This window comes from Dasypus novemcinctus, chromosome X, assembly GCF_030445035.2.
Source record: "Dasypus novemcinctus isolate mDasNov1 chromosome X, mDasNov1.1.hap2, whole genome shotgun sequence".
NCBI lineage: Eukaryota > Metazoa > Chordata > Mammalia > Cingulata > Dasypodidae > Dasypus > Dasypus novemcinctus.
This window is the reverse complement of record NC_080704.1, coordinates 157,276,486-157,295,064: the sequence shown is the minus strand read 5'-3', so window position 1 is coordinate 157,295,064 and position 18,579 is coordinate 157,276,486. Positions and strand designations below refer to the sequence as shown.

The 18,579-nt window shown below is 42.3% G+C and overlaps 1 protein-coding gene across 1 annotated transcript; it reads right to left on the bottom strand.

Moving 5' to 3' along the window:
* Positions 1-5,635: 5,635 nt before the first annotated feature.
* CD40LG (CD40 ligand) lies at positions 5,636-18,273 on the bottom strand. The gene is made up of 5 exons (XM_004457502.4): positions 18,009-18,273; positions 16,070-16,201; positions 11,999-12,056; positions 9,718-9,780; positions 5,636-6,894 (listed from the first exon to the last, which is right to left on the bottom strand). The coding sequence occupies exons 1-5, from the start codon at positions 18,162-18,164 to the stop codon at positions 6,518-6,520; spliced, it is 786 nt and encodes a 261-aa protein (XP_004457559.1). The 5' UTR covers positions 18,165-18,273; the 3' UTR covers positions 5,636-6,517.
* Between the last annotated feature and the right edge of the window lie 306 nt (positions 18,274-18,579).

Here is an 18,579-nt window from a genome sequence, read left to right as displayed (position 1 = left end):
TGCAGTCCAAAACCTCCCCCAGATCAAAGACAATAAATAAATAAAAATAATTAAAAATACAAAATTAAGTAAATATATAAGCATTTTAGAAATAAAAATTGTAAAAATTTTGCATTGTGTCTTTCATTCACGTAAGATCTATTATCTTTTGTGTACAGTGACTATTTCTCCTGGGAAATTTTCTGCCATTATTTCCTCCAATTCTCTTTCTGCCCCTTTTTCCTTCTCTTCTTCTTCTGGGACTCTCATGGTATGTATGTTTTTATGCGTCATGCTATCACTCAGATTCCTGAGACACTGCTCATTTTTTTTCTATTATTTTCTCCACCTGTTTGTGACTGTATGATTTCAATTGTCCTCTCTTCTAGCTCACTAATCCTTTCTTTTGCTTGTTCAGATCTGCTGCTGTATGCCTCTTGTGTATTTTAAATCTCCATTATTTTGCTTTTCATCCCCATAATTTCTGTTATGTTTATTTTAAATTTTCTCATTATTTTTTTGCTCACACATTGTCTTCTTAATAACCTTTAGCTCTATATCCCTATTTAATTTATTTCTATCCATATTTCCTTCATCCCCTTGAATTGAATTAGGAGATTTGTTTGAAGTTCTTTGATTAGTTGTTCCAAAGTCTGTGTTTCCTCTGAATTTTTAATGTGTTCCCTTGACTGAGCCATATTTTCCTGTTTCCTAGTATTTCTTAAAATTTTTAAAGAAGATTTATTTATTTATTTATTTCCCCCTTCCCCTTGCCCTTCCCTGCTGTTTTTGCTGTCTGTGTTGTCTTCTCTTCTCATTTTTTCTCCTCTAGGATTCACTGGGATTTGATCCTGGAGACCTCTGATGGGGAAAGATGTTCCCTGTCAATTGCTCCACCTCAGTTCCTGGTTTCTGCTGCACTTCACTTTGACTCTCCCCTTGTCTCTCTTTTTTAATTTTATTTTATTTTATTGACTTTGTAATAATATTACATTAAAAATATATATGTGAGGTCCCATTCAACCCCACCCCCCCACCCCACCTCTCCCCCCCCCCCCCCAGCAACACTCCCTCCCATCATCATGACACATCCATTGGATTTGGTAAGTACATCTTTGGGCACCTCTGCACCTCATAGTCAATGGTCCACATCATGGCCCATACTCTCCCCCATTCCATCCAGTGGGCCCTGTGAGGATATACAATGTCCGGTGATTGCCTCTGAAGCACCATCCAGGGCAGCTCCATGTCCCAAAGACGCCTCCACCTCTCATCTCTTCCTGCCTTTCCCCATACCCATCAGCCACCATGTCCACTTTTCCCAATCCAATGCCACCTCTTCTATGTGGACATTGGATTGGTTGTGTCCATTGCACCTCTATGTCAAGAGGAGGCTCAGATTCCACATGGATGCTGGATGCAATCCTCCCACTTTCAGTTGTAATCACTCTAGGCTCCATGGTGTGGTGGTTGTCCTTCTTCAACTCCATCTTAGCTGAGTGTGGTAAGTCCAATAAAACAGATTGTAGGTGCTGGAGTCTGTTGAGGCTCAGGACCTGGTTATCACATTGTCAGTCCAGAGATTCAAATCCCCTAAATATATCCTTGTCTCTCTTTTTTTTTTTATTGACTTTGTAATAATATTACATTAAAAATATATATGTGAGGTCCCATTCAACCCCACCCCCCCACCCCCCCTCTCCCCCCCCAACAACACTCGTTCCCATCATCACGACACATCCATTGGATTTGGTAAGTTCTTGTCTCTCTTTTGATGCATCATCATCTTGCTGTGTGACTTGCATGGGCACTGGCTCATGATGTGGGCACTCATTTGAGCACTAGATCACCATGCAGGCACTTGCACTCACCATGCGGGCACTTGGGCTCACCATGCAGGCACTCACACCCACCACATGGACACTCATGCAGACACTGGCTAGCTGCACAGGCATGCTTTCTCTTCTTTTTCACCAGGAGGCCCCAGGGATTGAACCCAGGTCTCCCATATGGTAGGCGGAAGCTCTTATCACTTCAGCCACATTTGCTTCTCATATTTCTTATAATTTTTTGCTGATGTCTAGGCATCTGACTATTTTGATGAGTCACCTTTGAAAGTCACTTTCTCACTCTTGCCTATGGTTTTATTGTAGATTGGCTTTGACTTAAAGCTATTCTTTGGTGCTTGCTCCAGCTTATTCTGGACCTTTAAAGCAGCCCATGTTTACTTGTTCAGATTTTCTCAGCTCTTCTGCACCTGTTTCTTGCCCTAGACATGCAGTGCAACTTTTAAGATTGCTCTTTTATATGCAATTATTTTACCTCCAGCAGAAAACTTCCCTTCCTCTGTTCCTTCTCTGGGAATCCTGATCTGTTCTCTTTACTTTTGTGCAGAACTTTATCCCCAGCTCCTGTAGTTTTTTTAACTGCTCTCCCTCACTTAGGGCCCCCTCCCTTTTTACATTTTTTTTGTACTGGGACCCATCCTGCCTTACAACAGTTCGGTTTTCCATGTTTTTTCCTTGAGGCTTTTTTTTTTTTTTTTTGCCTCTGGTAACTTCTGCATTAGGGTGTCCCACCCCAGGGAGTCATTTTGTGTCAACTTTCCAAAAAGACCTGCTTTTAAAAAATTAGGTGCTCCTACAATCAGAGACCAGATTGGTTGTGTGTACCTTTTGCCAACAGTTCTGCTTTGGTCTCCTTTGTTTCCTGGGGACCCTTTTGTATGTGGCACTCCTCAGCAGTTCAAGTTCTGCCCTGGGTCTCTGCATGCTTGGTTCCCTGTGCTTGGGTATGTATGTTGTTCTCACTCTCTGCTGTGAGTGGCTCTGTGATCTGCATCAATGGCAGGCGATCCCTGAGCTGTGCTGCCTCTGTGTGACTCTTAAGTTGTGTGGGACTGAGTGAGGGGGAGGGGTCCTGACTGGTGGGTCCCAGTCATAGATTCCTACCTGATTTTGGTGTTTTCTTTTTCTTCAATTCAGCATTTTTGGAGTCCTTCTCCAGTCTCTATCAGCCTCCAGAGTTCCAAGCAAGTGGTATTTGTGCTTTTATTAATCATTTCTGAAGGGAGACTTTTCCAGCAGTTGTCTTATATTGTCATGTTGATGACATCACTGAATGGATTTTTATTATATAGATACTTCTGGTATTATAAGGCCCTTTAGTCTATTGTACATTTTTCCTTTAACCAACACACAAAAATTACTTCTTAGATTATTGAGTTATAAGCAGTTGTGTTTTATTCATTTATTTATTATTTCACATAATAAATACAGTGCCAATTCTATGCCAGGTCTTGTGGTAGGCACTGGAGTTACCATGGTGAACAGGATAGGGCCGTGGTCCTCAAGAAACTCACAGCATATCAGAAAAACAGCAGCCATGTTAAATGCTGTGAAGCTGAAGTGCAGGATGCAGTGGGGGAAGGGAATGGGTGTTACAAGAAGAGAAAACAGCATGCTGGGCACCTAAGGCAGGAAAGCGTTTGCAACCTTGCTTTAGAGGAACTGAGAGTTAGAACTTATGACACACAGAGGCTTTGGCAGGAGATGAAATAAATTAATTATCTCAGTCTTTATTCTAAGGTCAGTAAGAAATAGAGAAGCGGTAAAATCAGAATTATGTGCTTTAAAATTTCATTCTGGCTATGGACTGAGAATGGATAAGGGGGGCAAGAGTGGAGGATAAGAATGTGGAGGCTGTTGTAGTATTCTGGAAGAGAGATGATGGTGGTTTGGACTAAGATTATGGCAGTAGAGATAGAAATAAGTAGATGAATTTGAGAACTATTTAAGACATAGTTCTTAGGCTGAGAAAAGGCTGATGGGATTGGGCATGGCAGGTGAGGACAGCGAGAAGTCAGGCCAGGTTTCTGGCTTGAGAAACAGGGTGGATGAAGATGCCATTCTCTGAAAGTGGATGTCATTGTGTGGGAAACAAGATCATGTGTTCTCTTGTGATGCATTGGGTTTGGGGGTTCAGGCTTATCATTTGGAGATGTGGGCAGTGGGGGACATATTTTAGGGGACAGTTCAGGGCTAAAGGTATGGCATTGGCAGCATGAAGGTGGTAGTTAAAAATGTGAATGCTGGTGAAGGGTCAGCTCATGGTGAGCATGCAGAGCAGGAAGAGACGAGGGTGGAGGATGGCACCTGGAGCCCTCAGGTAGGGCAAGATAACCTCTTGAGGAAGCAGTCTGAGAGGCTAAAGACAGTTGGCTCTGTGAGGCTGAAGCTTAGTGGAAAGGTCTGGGTGGAGGTATAAGAGATGGAATTTAGAGGGCAGTAGATACCATGGGGGAGGAAGAGTTTACCCCAGGGAGTATAGAGTGTTTTTTTTTGTCTATAGCATCACCTCTGATAACAGAAATAATCTGAAAGATGATTCCCAAGAAGAAAAGTGAGATAAGTATGCGAGCATGGTTTAAATTTAAAAACAAGCGTGAGTATATAAAGATTATAAAAGATTGGTGCAGACAGGACAAGGATTCCCATCTTATTACCCCTGCTAAGTATGATAATACCTCTTGCCCACATCCACCTGCATACACCACCCAGGCAAGTTGGACAAGTATGGCTGTGCTACAAAGTGGCACTTGACTACTATGAGGAAGGGAGAGTCACAGCCTGGGTATTGTCTCCCTTACTCCCAGATGGGCCCAGCTCTCCCCTAGCTAGAGAGAGGGTCCTGGTCTCCCTAAGGAAGCTTATCCCTGTGAGAACAGCAAGACCAATGCCTCCTCAGCTGCCCCACCCACTGCCCCACTTCCTTTAAGCCTCCCATGCAGAGGTTAACATGCAGAAGGACCTTTGCTCCCAGAAGACAAGATAGCACTGTGGACAAATATCCCTAGTGAATCCCTGAACAAACAAAGGTTGCCCCTGCTCGAACCCAAGTTCTCTGGGTGGAGAAAATATACAGCCAAGGAAGTTTGCTTAGCATGATTTCATCCTTGTTTTGGATATTCATGTTCCAAGGCCTTCAGTGTCACTCAACCAAGAACAGTCTGGGCTGTCAACAGGACTGAAGAGAAGGGGCAGCTGCCAAGAACTGACCCCACCCCTCTTCACTCCCCTTTCTTATTTCTACAGTAATCGTTTTTTTTGATGAACGTGTGGTATTTGTCTTAAGCAAAGTACTCTGCCATTAAAGTTGAAGAAGCCACTCTGGGTTTCTTACATGAAAAAAAAATCCCTTTATGGGAGGTGACAAGGAATGTCTCTGCTGGGTTCAGCAGAAGACTGTGGGGCCAATACTTCCCCTCAGACTTTCCCAACTCCATTCCTCACGCTTAAAGAAGAGCTGCCTAGACAGCTCTTACTGCTTCTCATCTAAGGCCCTCCCTCCAGCCTTGCTTAGCTGTGATTAATCAAGAAAATAAACAGCCTCTTTTCAATCTCCCACAACCTTTCCAGAGTCAACTGGAAATAAAGACCCAGATTGCTTGTCATTGAATAAGTGTCCATGTTATCCATCAAAGGCTATTGCAGACTTCCAGAGATCATGCTTTTGCCAAAATATTTTGTGATGTAACAAGCCTGAGAGCAGAGTTTATGAAACCGTGAGAGAGGTTCAGAATATTTCTTCCAAATGCGTCCTCCTCTCCCAACCTGGCCTACAGCTTTAGGTACTCAATAACAACATTAATGTTATGGGATCTTTATTATTCAAAAAATAAATAACAAGATAATCACAAGTTCACTCTGGAAACAGTGGAGACTGCAGATAGATACAATAGATTTCCTTTAAATATAGTCATTTCACGATGAAGAGTGGGCAGGGCTCAGAGCTCAGAGCTGCTGTTCCTGCCCCCTGCCTCCACTCCATCTACAGTGGTGGAGATTGGGATGGGATTGAGATAAGATAACTGATTAGCAACAGCCTGACTCTGTGGTGTGTGTGTGTGTGTGTGTGTGTGAGAGAGAGAGAGAGACAGAGACAGAGACAGAGACAGACAGACAGACAGAGACAGAGACAGAGAGAGAGAGGAGAGAGACTGAGTGTCACGGTGTGTGTCGGGGCAGGATTTTTCCATTCTCCCCTGCCTTGGACTTTTTAGAGCTTGGTCCCCTCCATCATGGCCTCGGTGACCCAGAATCAAACATAACTGAATGTGAGCTGAGCTTTCTTCCCATTTCCCTTCCACATCTCCACCGGTAAATCAAATACATTCTCCACTGAAAGACACTGCACACAAAGAAACGAAACTAAACATGGCTAATTCTCTGCTGTTTACTCAGAATTCAGTCTGTGCATAATGGTTTTGTCTTTTCATATGACTCTCTGGATGTCTGTATCAGTGGGGTTTCTGCTTCACAATGTAAGCTCTTATGGAGCAGGGCCTGTTTTAGTTCTACACGCCCTGTAATTCACTCATTACAGCCCTACAGCTTCGGGGTATATAATAAATAGTTCTCCATGAGGAGGATCCTAGGGTTATAAATAGGCAGTTCAACAGAGGGTGGTCTTAACTGCTTTGCTGTATTATGAAGACTGCCAGCATTGGCTCAGCCGCAGCCTGAGAGGTTACAACTGTTTAGAGTTTGAGTAAGCCGAAAGATGTGAAGCCGGTCCCGTGGTTCACTTGGCTTGGATCAGTCACGTTGACAAATACCGAAGCGCCTGATTGCAATTCAAATACTCCTCCCAAGTGAATGGATTGTTGCCCGCAAGGTTTGGAGGAACTGTGGGTGTTTGCTGCTCTGAGTAAGATTCTCTCAGATCCACTCGTGGATCTCAGGCAGAGGCTGGCTATAAATGGGGTTTGTCCCAAAGTTTCCCGATTGGAGCAGAAGGTGACTTGGGTATAGACATAGTAGAGTCCTTCTCTTTGGATGACCAGCTGCTTCCCATTTTTGAGGGTTACCAGGTTGTTGCTCATGGTATAATATCCTTTTTTGGCCCATTGTAGCACTGTAATAGAGAGGGGAAATATCCGTGGTCAGGTAAAACATAGTATGGTTCACAATTTCAATAGAAGTTATAAGTTTAATGTTGGATACAGGCCCCATATACAGAAGACAGATTTGGGCATCACAGATTTCTAAGGACACTTCCAGCTTAGAGTCTTCAGGGAGGTATGTCTAACAAATCTGCATGGGCTTTGTAATCAGATGGAGCCAGGCTCCAATCCAGGCTCTAGTCAAGCTTGGGCAAGTCACTTAAAATCCCTGAGCCTTTGGTTCCTCATCTGCAACATGAGGCTAATAGCAAAGCCTATCTCAGAGACTTGTCATTAAGAGTAAATAAACTAACATAGAGCACAGTGCTTCCTTCTCCCTTTATAGTTCATAAAACCAATTTGCTGGGAGCAGATGTGGCTCAGTGGTTGAGCATTGGCTTCCTATATACGAGGTCTTGGGTCCAGTCCCAGGCCCTGGTACCTCAAAAACACAACCACAACCACCACCACAACAAAACAAACAAACAAACAAAACTCCATCAATTTGCCCTTAAGCTTAAGAAAGCGCAAATGATTTTGAAAATTCCATGCCTTGCTAATATTAACATCAACACCTTGCATACCTTGAAGTTTACAATGTCAAACACTTGCCAGTTTATTCTCAACACAGAGAAAGGGAAAGACCCCATTTGTTTCTACCTGATCATGCTGTTGCAAACCCAGTCTGCCTCCTACAGCAAGGACTAAAATTAGGCAAGGAAGTGTGAAAATAAACCTGCCATTTCACTGTGTGTTTTGATCTTCCATTGTAGTGGGCGCCACCAACTTGAAAGTATCTGTGTTCTTGTGGCTAAGCCGGAGTACCCACCAACAGTGTGCCATTTTCTCGGCTGAGATGTTGAGTGGGTTCAAAGTGGTGTGTGCACCCGATTTAAAATCTCAGCTCTCACAGAGGGCTAGACTGATGGGGAGTGGGAGGTGGGTTGAGGGGAAGTGAAAGTGTAATAATGCATTTACTTTCTTGGGCATTTTTATTTCCCATTTGGTGGTCTTAGACCTATCAGGGCACAAAATCCTACTTGCTAAGACATCCTTTAGTAATAGGGAGACATCCTAAAATGTCTGACATTTCTGGGCCCTCCAGACTACTCCCAGAAATGATGCTTCATTTTGATATTTTTCACGTAGAAATCAACCCCAAGCTTTTCACTTTTGGACCTTTTGATCCAGAAAAAAGAGAGAGGCTCTCTATTTTTTAGTCCATTAAGTTCATTTCCATAAGTCCAGTTTGCAGCAGCCTGACCAGGTAAGAATGAGAGGTTTTGGATGGGGGGAGGGGGGAGGGAGATGTTATTGCTTTCCCACCTCATATTCTGCACACCTACTGTGATGCAGACTATAAAATATTATAGGACCAATATCAATCATGAGCACAATGATTGATATTGGCACAATCTGAGCACCTTGAAATAAAACCAAAGGCAAGAAAACAAGGTTCAGATACAGGTGGACAAAGACCAATAGGAAGCTATTCTTCCAGTAGGCTTCTCTATTCCTGTCATCCAGACCGAATGAGAAAGTGTCAAATGGATGGCTACCCTGGACATGCCTACACAGTCAGGAGGTTCTCCCACAAGTGTATTTTCTGACAAAGCGGTACTTGGTCAAGTTGTTAAATATGGTGGGAGAACTGTGTTCATGAGGGGCCTTCTGTCACTGTTTTGACATATAAACCACTGTGAGTGAGAAATGTACTCATATAGCACTTGAGAGTGTAACTCTCCAATTAGCTGAATTGATGCTCAGAGATTTGATGTTCTGAGCAGTCATATGACATAAGCGAGGCAGGAAACTGCTACATAGGTTAGGGTACTTGTTTCAGGTGATCCAGAATGTGGTGATCATGGTTCTTGAATTTCAGTCTTCAAAAACTCCCTATCAAGTGCCCTTACTCCCACGTCATTATGACCATGACTGTGCTACTCCCATTGGCTACCTCCCACCTCAAAGATGAGGATTTGTCTTGTCTTTTTGTTCTCTCTCTCTCTCTCCCTTTCTCTCTCTCTTTCCCCGCCCCACTTCTGGAGCACTCAGCTGAATCTTTCAGACTGCTCAGGTGCTCTCGGATTGCCTTTATGTAGATGGGGGATTTTATGCTAGCATGCATGTTTCCATCCATTTATCAGATGCAACACCTTCTCCAGCACCAACTAGCATAAGGTACAGAATTGGGAAAAAAGATCTAAGGGCTAGAATGATGGAAGAATGTGTATGGAAATAAAATTGTTCAGCATTGGAAAGATCACAGTATGCCGTCTGATGTTACTTCATTGGAAAATCTAACCTCCCGGCACCTATTGATCTTAGCAGAATGATTTTACCTTTAGTTTCCCTGAGGTTGGCCCCAGTGAGGCTGGGGTTAATCATACAGGGATTGACAGATGGCAAGAAATACCCCCTGAGGCTCATTTATACCTGGGGAAAGAGGGGTTAGGAGGAGAGATGCTCTTAGTCAGGAGGTCACCTGCCATCTCTTCTATGTTGTCAGAATAACGGTCCTTCCGCCCAGTAACTCATCATTTAGAATCAGCCACTGAGCAACAGCCTAATCAGAACATCAAGATTGCTTCCCACCTCCTTTGGTTTCGCTAAGTCCCATCTGTGCATTTGAGCTCACTTTGAAGACAAAGGAGAGCATATGAGAGGTGTATGGGTGGGTCTGTAAATTGGAACCAAGAGGAAAAGAGGAAACTACTCTTTAGACTGCATTGCTTCAGCATGTGCGTCTTCCCCCTTAGGCCACGGTTTGAAGCTCAGAATGCCCAGGTACTTACCAGATCCTGTTTTACTACTGGCATCACTGACGACATGTGCCGCAATTTGAGGATCCTGATCACCTAGAATGAAACCAAAAACCAACTGTCAGTCCAGAGTAGTACAAACTGCCCCCCACAGAACTATTTGGTTCATTTCTATGACTGTGTAATAGAGGCTGTGCTTAAACAGGCTACATGCCAGGGAGAATAAATTGGTCTTGAATTCCTCCCACTGAGGGAAAAGTTGATTTCTAAAACCTTAACAGTTGCATTGACTGTTTCCAGTGATCTCATTCTCTGATAGTTGTTTAGTATTTGAATTCCCTTTTTTATAGACTGACACAGGCTAAAAATATTGGCCTTCATTAAGCATATCCTGAATTTTACTTTGCACAGCAACTCCTGTAAATTGGGAACCCCAAAGTTGTGTCTGCACACCAAGCTCCTGCAAATTGGGAGCCCCAAAGTTGTATCTGCACACCAAGCTTGGTGTCTGCACACCAAGCTAGTAAGAGGCTTATGATATCTGATTTGGTCAAGCAACTGATCAAACTTGTGTCTATCTCTGGCTGTCATGTAAAAGCCTTGCTCCTTTTTTTCTTTTTTTCTCTCTTTATTATTTTTTAAAATGTTACTTTCAAAAAATATGAGGTCAGCATATACTCCCCACCCCCCTCACCCCACTCCTCCCACATCAACAACCTCTTTCATCGTCATGGGACATTCATTGCATTTGGTGAATACATTTTGGAGCACTGCTGCCCCACATGGATAATGGTTTACATTGTAGTTTACACTCTCCCCCAGTCCACCCAGTGGGCCATGGCAGGACATACAATGCTTAATTAGCTGTCTTACTGTCTTAAGGGCAGAGACTACAGAAGTTTCTTTTTCCAATTATAAGCTGGGTGCTGGGCACTTTGTAGGTGCTTGGCTAAGTAAATGCTAAGTCAAATTGCAAGACCAAATGACCAGTTTTGTTAAGTTGCTCATTTTACTGAAGACTGCTAGGAAACATTCACATTAACTGTATCCTCAAATCTCCCTGTAATTAATAGACAACACGATAACACTCAACATATCTTGCAATCCTTCTGAATCCAAAACATGGACATTCAATGACCCTTTAGCATCCAGGCTAATAGTTAAGGCAAGCTCTTAGTACTCTCTTTACCTCAGAAAATAGTACCTGTATCTCTTTATGTATGTGTGTATCACAGCATGAGTGTATGTGTGTGTTACATTTACACAAACCATAGTATCATAGATAATAGTTTCTCTACCAACACCCCCTCTACCACCACTCCACCTTCTCCACACTCTGCTGCTAAGGTCACTTCAGGCATTATTCTATTTGATTTGGGGCACTGTGCTCTAAGAAAAACAGGGCAAAGTTAGCTGTCCAGAAAAGGAGACAGCTAGGAGAGGAAAGCATCTGGAAAGTGCCAATGGGGGAAGCATGGGGATGTGTAGCCTGGAGAAGAAAAGGCTCAGGGGGCCATAATTGCTCTCTTTCAATATCTGGACAGCTGCTGTCTAGGAGAAGAGTTTTTCTTTGGTATGACCCCAAAGGGCATAATTGGGTCCAGTGAGTGAAGATTACATGAAGGCAAGATTTGACTTAAGAGAAGGAAAGGATTCTCTCGAGTAGTATAGTAATCATACTAGTAATTCTTAGAGCTGCCCGAAGATGGACCTGGCTGCCTCATAGGGTAGAAGGTGACTTCCCTAGACATGTTCCATCAGAAGCCGGATGGTCAGTGCTGTTTGAAGGAGATTCTACTCTGGGGATGGTGCTGCATTTGAGAACTGTTAGGGTCCCTTCCCACCCTGAGATGCTCAGGATCCTCTGATTTAAGGACAGGGACAAGAATAGAATGGTGTCACACTGAGTCACACCTTGATCCTAGAGGCTACACTCAGCCACTGTTACCTACGGAAAAATGTGATTATTGAGCAATGAATGCCACTGTGACCAAATGATGACTTTCCTGTCATCTCATTTTCCTTAGGTGGTACCAAACTGTATAGTTGCTTTGATTAAGGTATTGAACATATCAGGATCTCTTCAGAATTGGCATTGTCAGTATTAAAGGCCCAAAGGCTCTCCAATCAATATGTATACACAAAGTTTTCCAAATCACAGGGACCAGAGAAGATGTCAGTTTGGCAGTTGAGTTCTTATTTTATTTCCAGGGCTAAAAGTTCCTTGATTCAATACTGAGTTGTTTAATACAATTGGCCTAAGCTTTCTTTTAGTTTTTGAGCAGGCATAGGAATTGGTAAAAGAGCAACCTACCTCTTTGCATTTCAAAGTGTTGTTCTTTCTTCTTTCCCTCTTCGTTTAGCATTATATCCTAAAAGAAGAATTGTTGCAAAAGTCATTTTGGCAGGGGTTCTGCTATGGAGATTTAGAGGTATCACTCACTGAGTATCTGTCATTACTCTGTTGCCTGTTTCTGATGAGGATTATCATATAGACACAAATCCTGTCATTGATGTTATTAATTCCATTATACCTGTTGGGAGCTCAAGGTTCTGACAAATAAGCCGATGGCTCAAAAAGCCCAGGTGTGAATCTGGTAGCAGAATCAGATCTTATTCCTTATTATCTCCACTCCAGTGCTCTCTCCAGACCAGAAGCTGTGACACTGACCCCTCCTATGACCCCAACCTCCCTGGCTTTGACAGGTAATGACAAATAATACTGCATAGGGGAATGATTCTATCCTGCGAACAGCTATTATGGACTCTTGTTAAACATAAAGCATGATGTGTATCTATTAGAATAAAACTGGTTTGAAATATCTTAGGAAAAGGTAAAATGGTAAGTTTGACCCAGACTATGAAAAGACCCTCAGGCACTTTTAAGTCACACTTTCAATGGGTTGAAAAGAGTCTTTTGTTTCTGGTTGCCCTGTATGTATGGCTTGTATTTATTTAGAATAATCAGCATTTAGGAAACACAAATAATCTCCTAAAACTGCTGACCGGTCAAAAGCAAATGTAACATTCCTTAAGGGGCTCCTTCTCACTTATGAACTGAAAATCAGCTAGAGGTACTTAAGGGAGCTAAGAGGGGATGGCTATCAACACAGGCTGAAAAATAATAAAGGCTAGGGCTACCAATTTAGAGACACTGAACCAAAGGCCTGGATGGCTTAACTGGCTGATATGAGGTCACCCAAGAAGCCTAAGGAGAAGCCAAGAACAGAAACTGTGAGATCACATTCATAGACCAGGCTCAACTCTCCATAACTCTATACTCTGAACAGCAGAGGGGAAGACAGATTATCAGATATCTCCTGATAATCAAAGTCCTTGTGACTAGTATCAATTGTCTACAGGGCCCTTCCTTTTCCTTCCTCCGCTAGAAGGAATGTGCGCTGTTACTGTTAAGTGTTTTGGTGTAGGCTCAGCTCACTTGCCAGATCTGAGGGCGTAAGTCTCAGAGCCCAAGGGGGAACCTGCACATCGAAACGCTCGCATGGGCCACAGAGCTTCAACTTTCCATTTAGCAGAAGTGTGGCCCTGTGAAAATGCGGTGGCAGGAAAATGTTTGCGAGATAACAAGTAAACAAATGACTATTTAGTGTGTTTTCAAAAAATAGAGTGTGATGATTGAGGTTGAGATACTTTTAGGTAAGTGGTTATATTGGTGTCAGGGCCTGGCCAAGATGAAAATGTGAAGTCAGCTAAGTTTGTCTTTCATGCACCCAGCATTGCCTTTCTGTGAACTTTCCCCAGCCATGTTCCCCAGAACCTCCCTGCCCCGCCCTTTTTTAACTATCTTGCTTCATTCCCCATTTCAAATGAAAAATATTTTAAAGTTGATTCTCAGAAAAGCTGGAGTTAGTTATTTCTATCTTAGTGGGAATTCTATGTGACTGATGTGGAGACGTTTACCTTTAACCAAAAAAATTAAAATGCTTTGACCCTATCCAAGGCATCTCAGGCATTGGTGGGCAGATAATTAGGGAACTGATTGTTGTAGCAGGGGGTGGGATGGGTAGTACATTTTGGTGTAAAATTGCCCTATTGAAAATGCTGTTTTCACTTACCCTACCATCCCATCTCTGAATTCCATCTCCCCCTCTCCCCCCACCCCAAAATGCTGACAGCTTGGTGCTACCTGCTTCAGGAGGTAATGAGTTCCTTATAATTAGAGGTGTTTAAACAGAGACTGGATGACCTCTTAGTAGAGATGGTAGGGAGAAGTCTGAAGTTCTAGGCTGAGAACTGCACTTGATGATTTCCAAGGCCCCTTCATGCCCTATGATTTGAAGTCCCCAATTTCAAACTTTGGGTTGCTTTGGACCAATCAGACTATGGCCCAGAAAGGAAGCCTGCTAACAATACCTAATAACATAAAAATCCAATCTAGGGCTATTCAGTAATTGTCCTATTGGGTAAAAAAATAAATAAAATCCAAAACATAATTTTAAAATGAGAAATGTTGGAGGATGGGTATTGGAAAGAGGGTCAGTTATTGAAGGAGGACTGGGTAGCTGGGGGACTCTGTATGTAACCATGATGCCTATCATGGCCACAGATGGTGATGACCAAGGTTCCATACCTGCCATGATAGAAGCAAGGAGCCTCCTATGTGGCATATATAGATGAGACCACCAGGGTCCTGACTGATATACCTGAGAAGATCTGCCCTTCTAAAATGTGAAACTTAGGCGTTGTCACTTTTCTCATACAAACCTAAGTTAAACTCACTGTTTTCCCAACACTCATCCTGGGTAGTTGATTTTGGAAGCTTTACATAATCTGACAGGAACTAAAGACATGAGGAATTCACAGTTCAGCAGTAAAACTCTTAAGTGACAAAGAGAGAGTGGGAGAAAAATTAACAATGCCATTGGCGAGAACTGAAGCCTGATCACACAATTACAGAATGTCAGAGCCGACAGTGCCCTTAACCGATAATCTCAGCTCTCTCATTCTATAATGAGAAAACTTAAGCCCCAAGAGTTGAAGTCATCTGCCCAAAGTCACACAGCCAAACACATTCAGTGTGCTTTGTGGATTATTATCCATTCTTTTGAAAATGACTCTATTTTCTTTTAAATTTACAATACCTCCCAACACTGTAACACTAGCTGAAATCCTCTGTGATTCAGAAAAACTCCAATCATGTCCCAAGGTCCGCCAGTCAGGCCTTGCAAATAAAGGGTTAGGAGTCTTCATCTAAAACCTAGATTAGTGTAAAGAACCTGAGAGCCAGCAGTGGATTTGAGCTGTATGCTACTGCCGGTTGACGGCTCGGGAACAAGGCCATAGAATCTTCACTACCGGTTTAAATTGCACATAAATGACAGTACAAGAGGAGAATAAGCTCAGGAATAAGATCTTAAGCCCTTCGCTCCTGGGTTAAACTGCACATGATCGACATGTGAGAACTAACTCCTGTTGGCTTATCCAGATATCCACCCACCTGGCACAGAGCTGCTTTCACTATGGGGTGCTGCCTTCTAGACATGGCCCCAAAGTGAGGAGAGGGCCAAGGGTATTTGACTCCATGTTCTGAGAGGGAAAAGGCAGTAAAAATAATTGAAGCTCCATCTCCGGAAAAAGACTCCCTAGAGCTCATGTCTGTGATGACAGAATTAATTTTGAAGGCATACCCTCAGAAAAGGTTCCAACAAATTCTTGGTTTAGGCACCCATTGTAGGCCAGAGCCACTGCAGTGACTTGGTGCTGGATACGAGGGTGTTGGACTAGAAGACTGAATCTTCTCTGCCTCCAGTCATGGCTGACTCGAGAGTGAACTGGCTTTGATACTACATGGGATTTGATTAGAGTGACACGGATAAGGTCCGTCACCCATTCCCTGCTCCCCTCCTCACAATAAAGAGAAAAGATCTAACTATCATGGACCTGAAATTCCATTACTGGAGAAGCATTCCTTCATGTTACAGCATACCAATCTTCAGGAGTCCTGCTACTCCTACTGAAGGGGAGTCTTAACTTGCAGCCTGCCAATACTGCAGCAGCCAATGGTCATTGCTTCTCTGGGAAATAGGAGACAGGTCATGGATCCACAGAGGGAAGGCATCATGGTTGGGATGGGAAGATAAGAAAATACAAAAAACAAGCTTGGCATCCTTCATAATTTTGCCCAGAGGCAGATGCCTGTGTGAGATCCTGCATTTGTGTGGAGGCGCCTGTGAGAATCTGTATTTTCCTTAGAGAGCTTTTTTGTTCAAGTAGGAATATGCACACTTCCAACTTTCCTTTCCATTTTAACATAGGGTATTGGGTTTGTTTTTGCTTATTTTGATACGCAATGCTTCAGTTTCCCGACCTAGCAAATTTAGGAAAACTTTTCAACTATGCTTTTACCAACAACTGAGCTACTTACCTTGACGAAGGCTTCAAATTGGCTTCTAATTTCCTCACAGTTCAGTAAGGATAAGGACCCCTCTCCTTTGTTGCATTTCTGTATCCTTTTCATGAACACAAAATCTTCATGAAGGTTCCTTTCATCTTCTATCTATTAGTGAAATAACAGGGGGATGAGAAATGCAATTCTGAAGGAGAATATAGGTAATGATGCCTGCCTCACATTCACTTACACAGATTAACAGAGGAAGACTTTGGGGACATAAATGGGGAATACCGAGTTATTATACTAGATCATTGCTATTTGGTATTTACAGTTAAAAAACTTAACGAAAGATAGAAATTAAAATGACATGTTATCTGAAACCTTAGGTAGAAATCACACCTATTTTAATAAAACATCATCACAATTGGTGCAACTTTTCAGTGTACTATAGCAGCAATATTCTAAAATTTTTTATATCCCATTGCTCCAATAATGATTGGTCATTATAAATGCAGCCTCTAAAATTGTTTTCTTCTGAGTTAATTTGTTCACTTTATTTTAGTGTTTGCGATGCAGTGCTTTATAAGAAGTTAATTTGCAATGTATGTCAGTTAACCGGGGTTCTAATTATTTCCCTCTTTGTAACTTTAGTATCTTCAGAAAACTTTTGCATTTTTAAAGAAATAATCTTTTATTCCCAAAGTTCACAAGGTATTTTATTTCCCAAATGTCTTAAAATAATTACACGAATGGAATTCACTTGTATGATCATCTAATTCTGTTCTCCTGCTTCAACTGTAGACTTTTCAATTCAAGGTAAGATCCAGATAGCTAGGCATCTTGCACTCTCACTAAGTAAAAAACCTAAATGCTAGATAAATTTGAGTCTATCCAGGCCAATATTTCTCCTTAGAGGCTAGGCCTATGTCCAGGCATTTGATTGGCAGAGACCACCAGGCCCAAACAAAGAGACCCAGAACTCCCCTCTTTTCTCAGCAGTGAAACCTAAAATCTGAGTAGCCCAGCATATTGCCTCAACTCTCACTCCCTCACCTTGTCCTGATAGACAAAAGCCCTCGTGGCCTTGATCTAGGTCTGCATCCCAAAATAGAACACCCTAAAATCATTGAGAAAATGACTTTTAGGAACAGTCAGACAATTGATCAAATTTCTCCTTTCCTTCCTGACTGATGTTTTATCAACCCAGCCAAGAATGTCCCTCAGTAGAAGTGGGTAAACACATGGAAACAGGATAAATCCTAACGGTTATTGATTCCCAAGAATGCAATACAACCTACTTAGTTATTCTACTCTTGTTCCTCCAAGTCCAGTCATTTAAGAAAATGAAACATCTCAGAGAGAAACTGAACAGCTTGCAACGCCAATTGGCATTTGAGAAAATAAACAGGGAATGCCACTTTTAGTAAAAGACTGCCACTTCTAGGACCTATCTGTGTCTATGTTAATCTGAAGCACTTTGAAATTTCAGAAAACATTGACACGCTCCTTCCTTAATGGGAAATTTAAAAGAAAAGCATTGTCTGAATCAGAAAAATATAATTTACTTTTTATGCCAAACGTCGGCAAACAATATAGCTGATTGCCTATGTAGTGCTTACTAAGGCCAGGCACTATTCTAAGCTCTTTATATAGCTAAATTCATTTACACTATGAGGTGGGGTACTATTATCATCCCCATTTCTCAGGTGTGGAAACCGAGGCACAGAAACGTTAAGAGCTGGTAGGCGGCAAAGACAAGATTTTAACCTGGGCAATCTGATGCCAGAGCCCAAGATCTTAACCAGAGACAAAAATATGGGACATCACGAGAAGATAGCCAGTACCATGCCACTAAATTTTACCCATGTGGATTTCTACCTTTGTCCATCATTTGGGTTGAACTAAAATCAACCAACCAACAAATCAACAAGAACCCTGAATTTAGTTAATAAAAGTTTGTGGTTCATCTTACCTTGTCCAACCTTCTGTGAAGATATACGGCAAAAAGTGCTGACCCAATCATCTGGGTGATGAGAAAAACAGTAAGTAAATACATAAAAATTTTCATACTGACGGAAGGTCCACTGGTCACGGATCGGGGAGAAGTTTGGCTATAAGTTTCGATCATCCTTCGTTAGAGTTGAAATGGTATCTTCTGACGGAGAAGGTGGCAGAGGCAGCATGAGAAGATTGTCAAAGTGGCCACCTTACCCAGGATTAGTTAAGAGCACACAATCGTCGCAGCCCACACTTCCTGGAAAATGTGCTTCGTAGTCTTGTCTCCCAGCAAAAAAAGTTACGTAAAGACTTTTTTTTTCTTTTTAATTATACCCATACCATTTACTTCCAGGCTTTCCCTTTTGTTAGTAAAGAAGAAACAAGTTTCTTCTTCCATACATTCATTCTTGCCTTGAAGTGTCATAGACTTCTGAATAGACAATGGCAGTATTTTCCTATCACTGTCGGATTTTTTTGGGTTCGCCAGTTGTGGCATATATGACTTCGCATTTTTTTCTCCCCCCAACCCTTCCTGCTTTTTCCCC

Excerpts from the sequence above, each read along its gene's own strand:
- CD40LG (XM_004457502.4), bottom strand. The coding sequence starts at position 18,164 with ATGATCGAAACTTATAGCCAAACTTCTCCCCGATCCGTGACCAGTGGA. Across the intron at positions 16,202-18,008 it reads TTCACAGAAGGTTGGACAAG|ATAGAAGATGAAAGGAACCT; the intron begins GTAAGATGAACC and ends TTTCACTAATAG. Across the intron at positions 12,057-16,069 it reads AATTTGAAGCCTTCGTCAAG|GATATAATGCTAAACGAAGA; the intron begins GTAAGTAGCTCA and ends TTCTTCTTTTAG.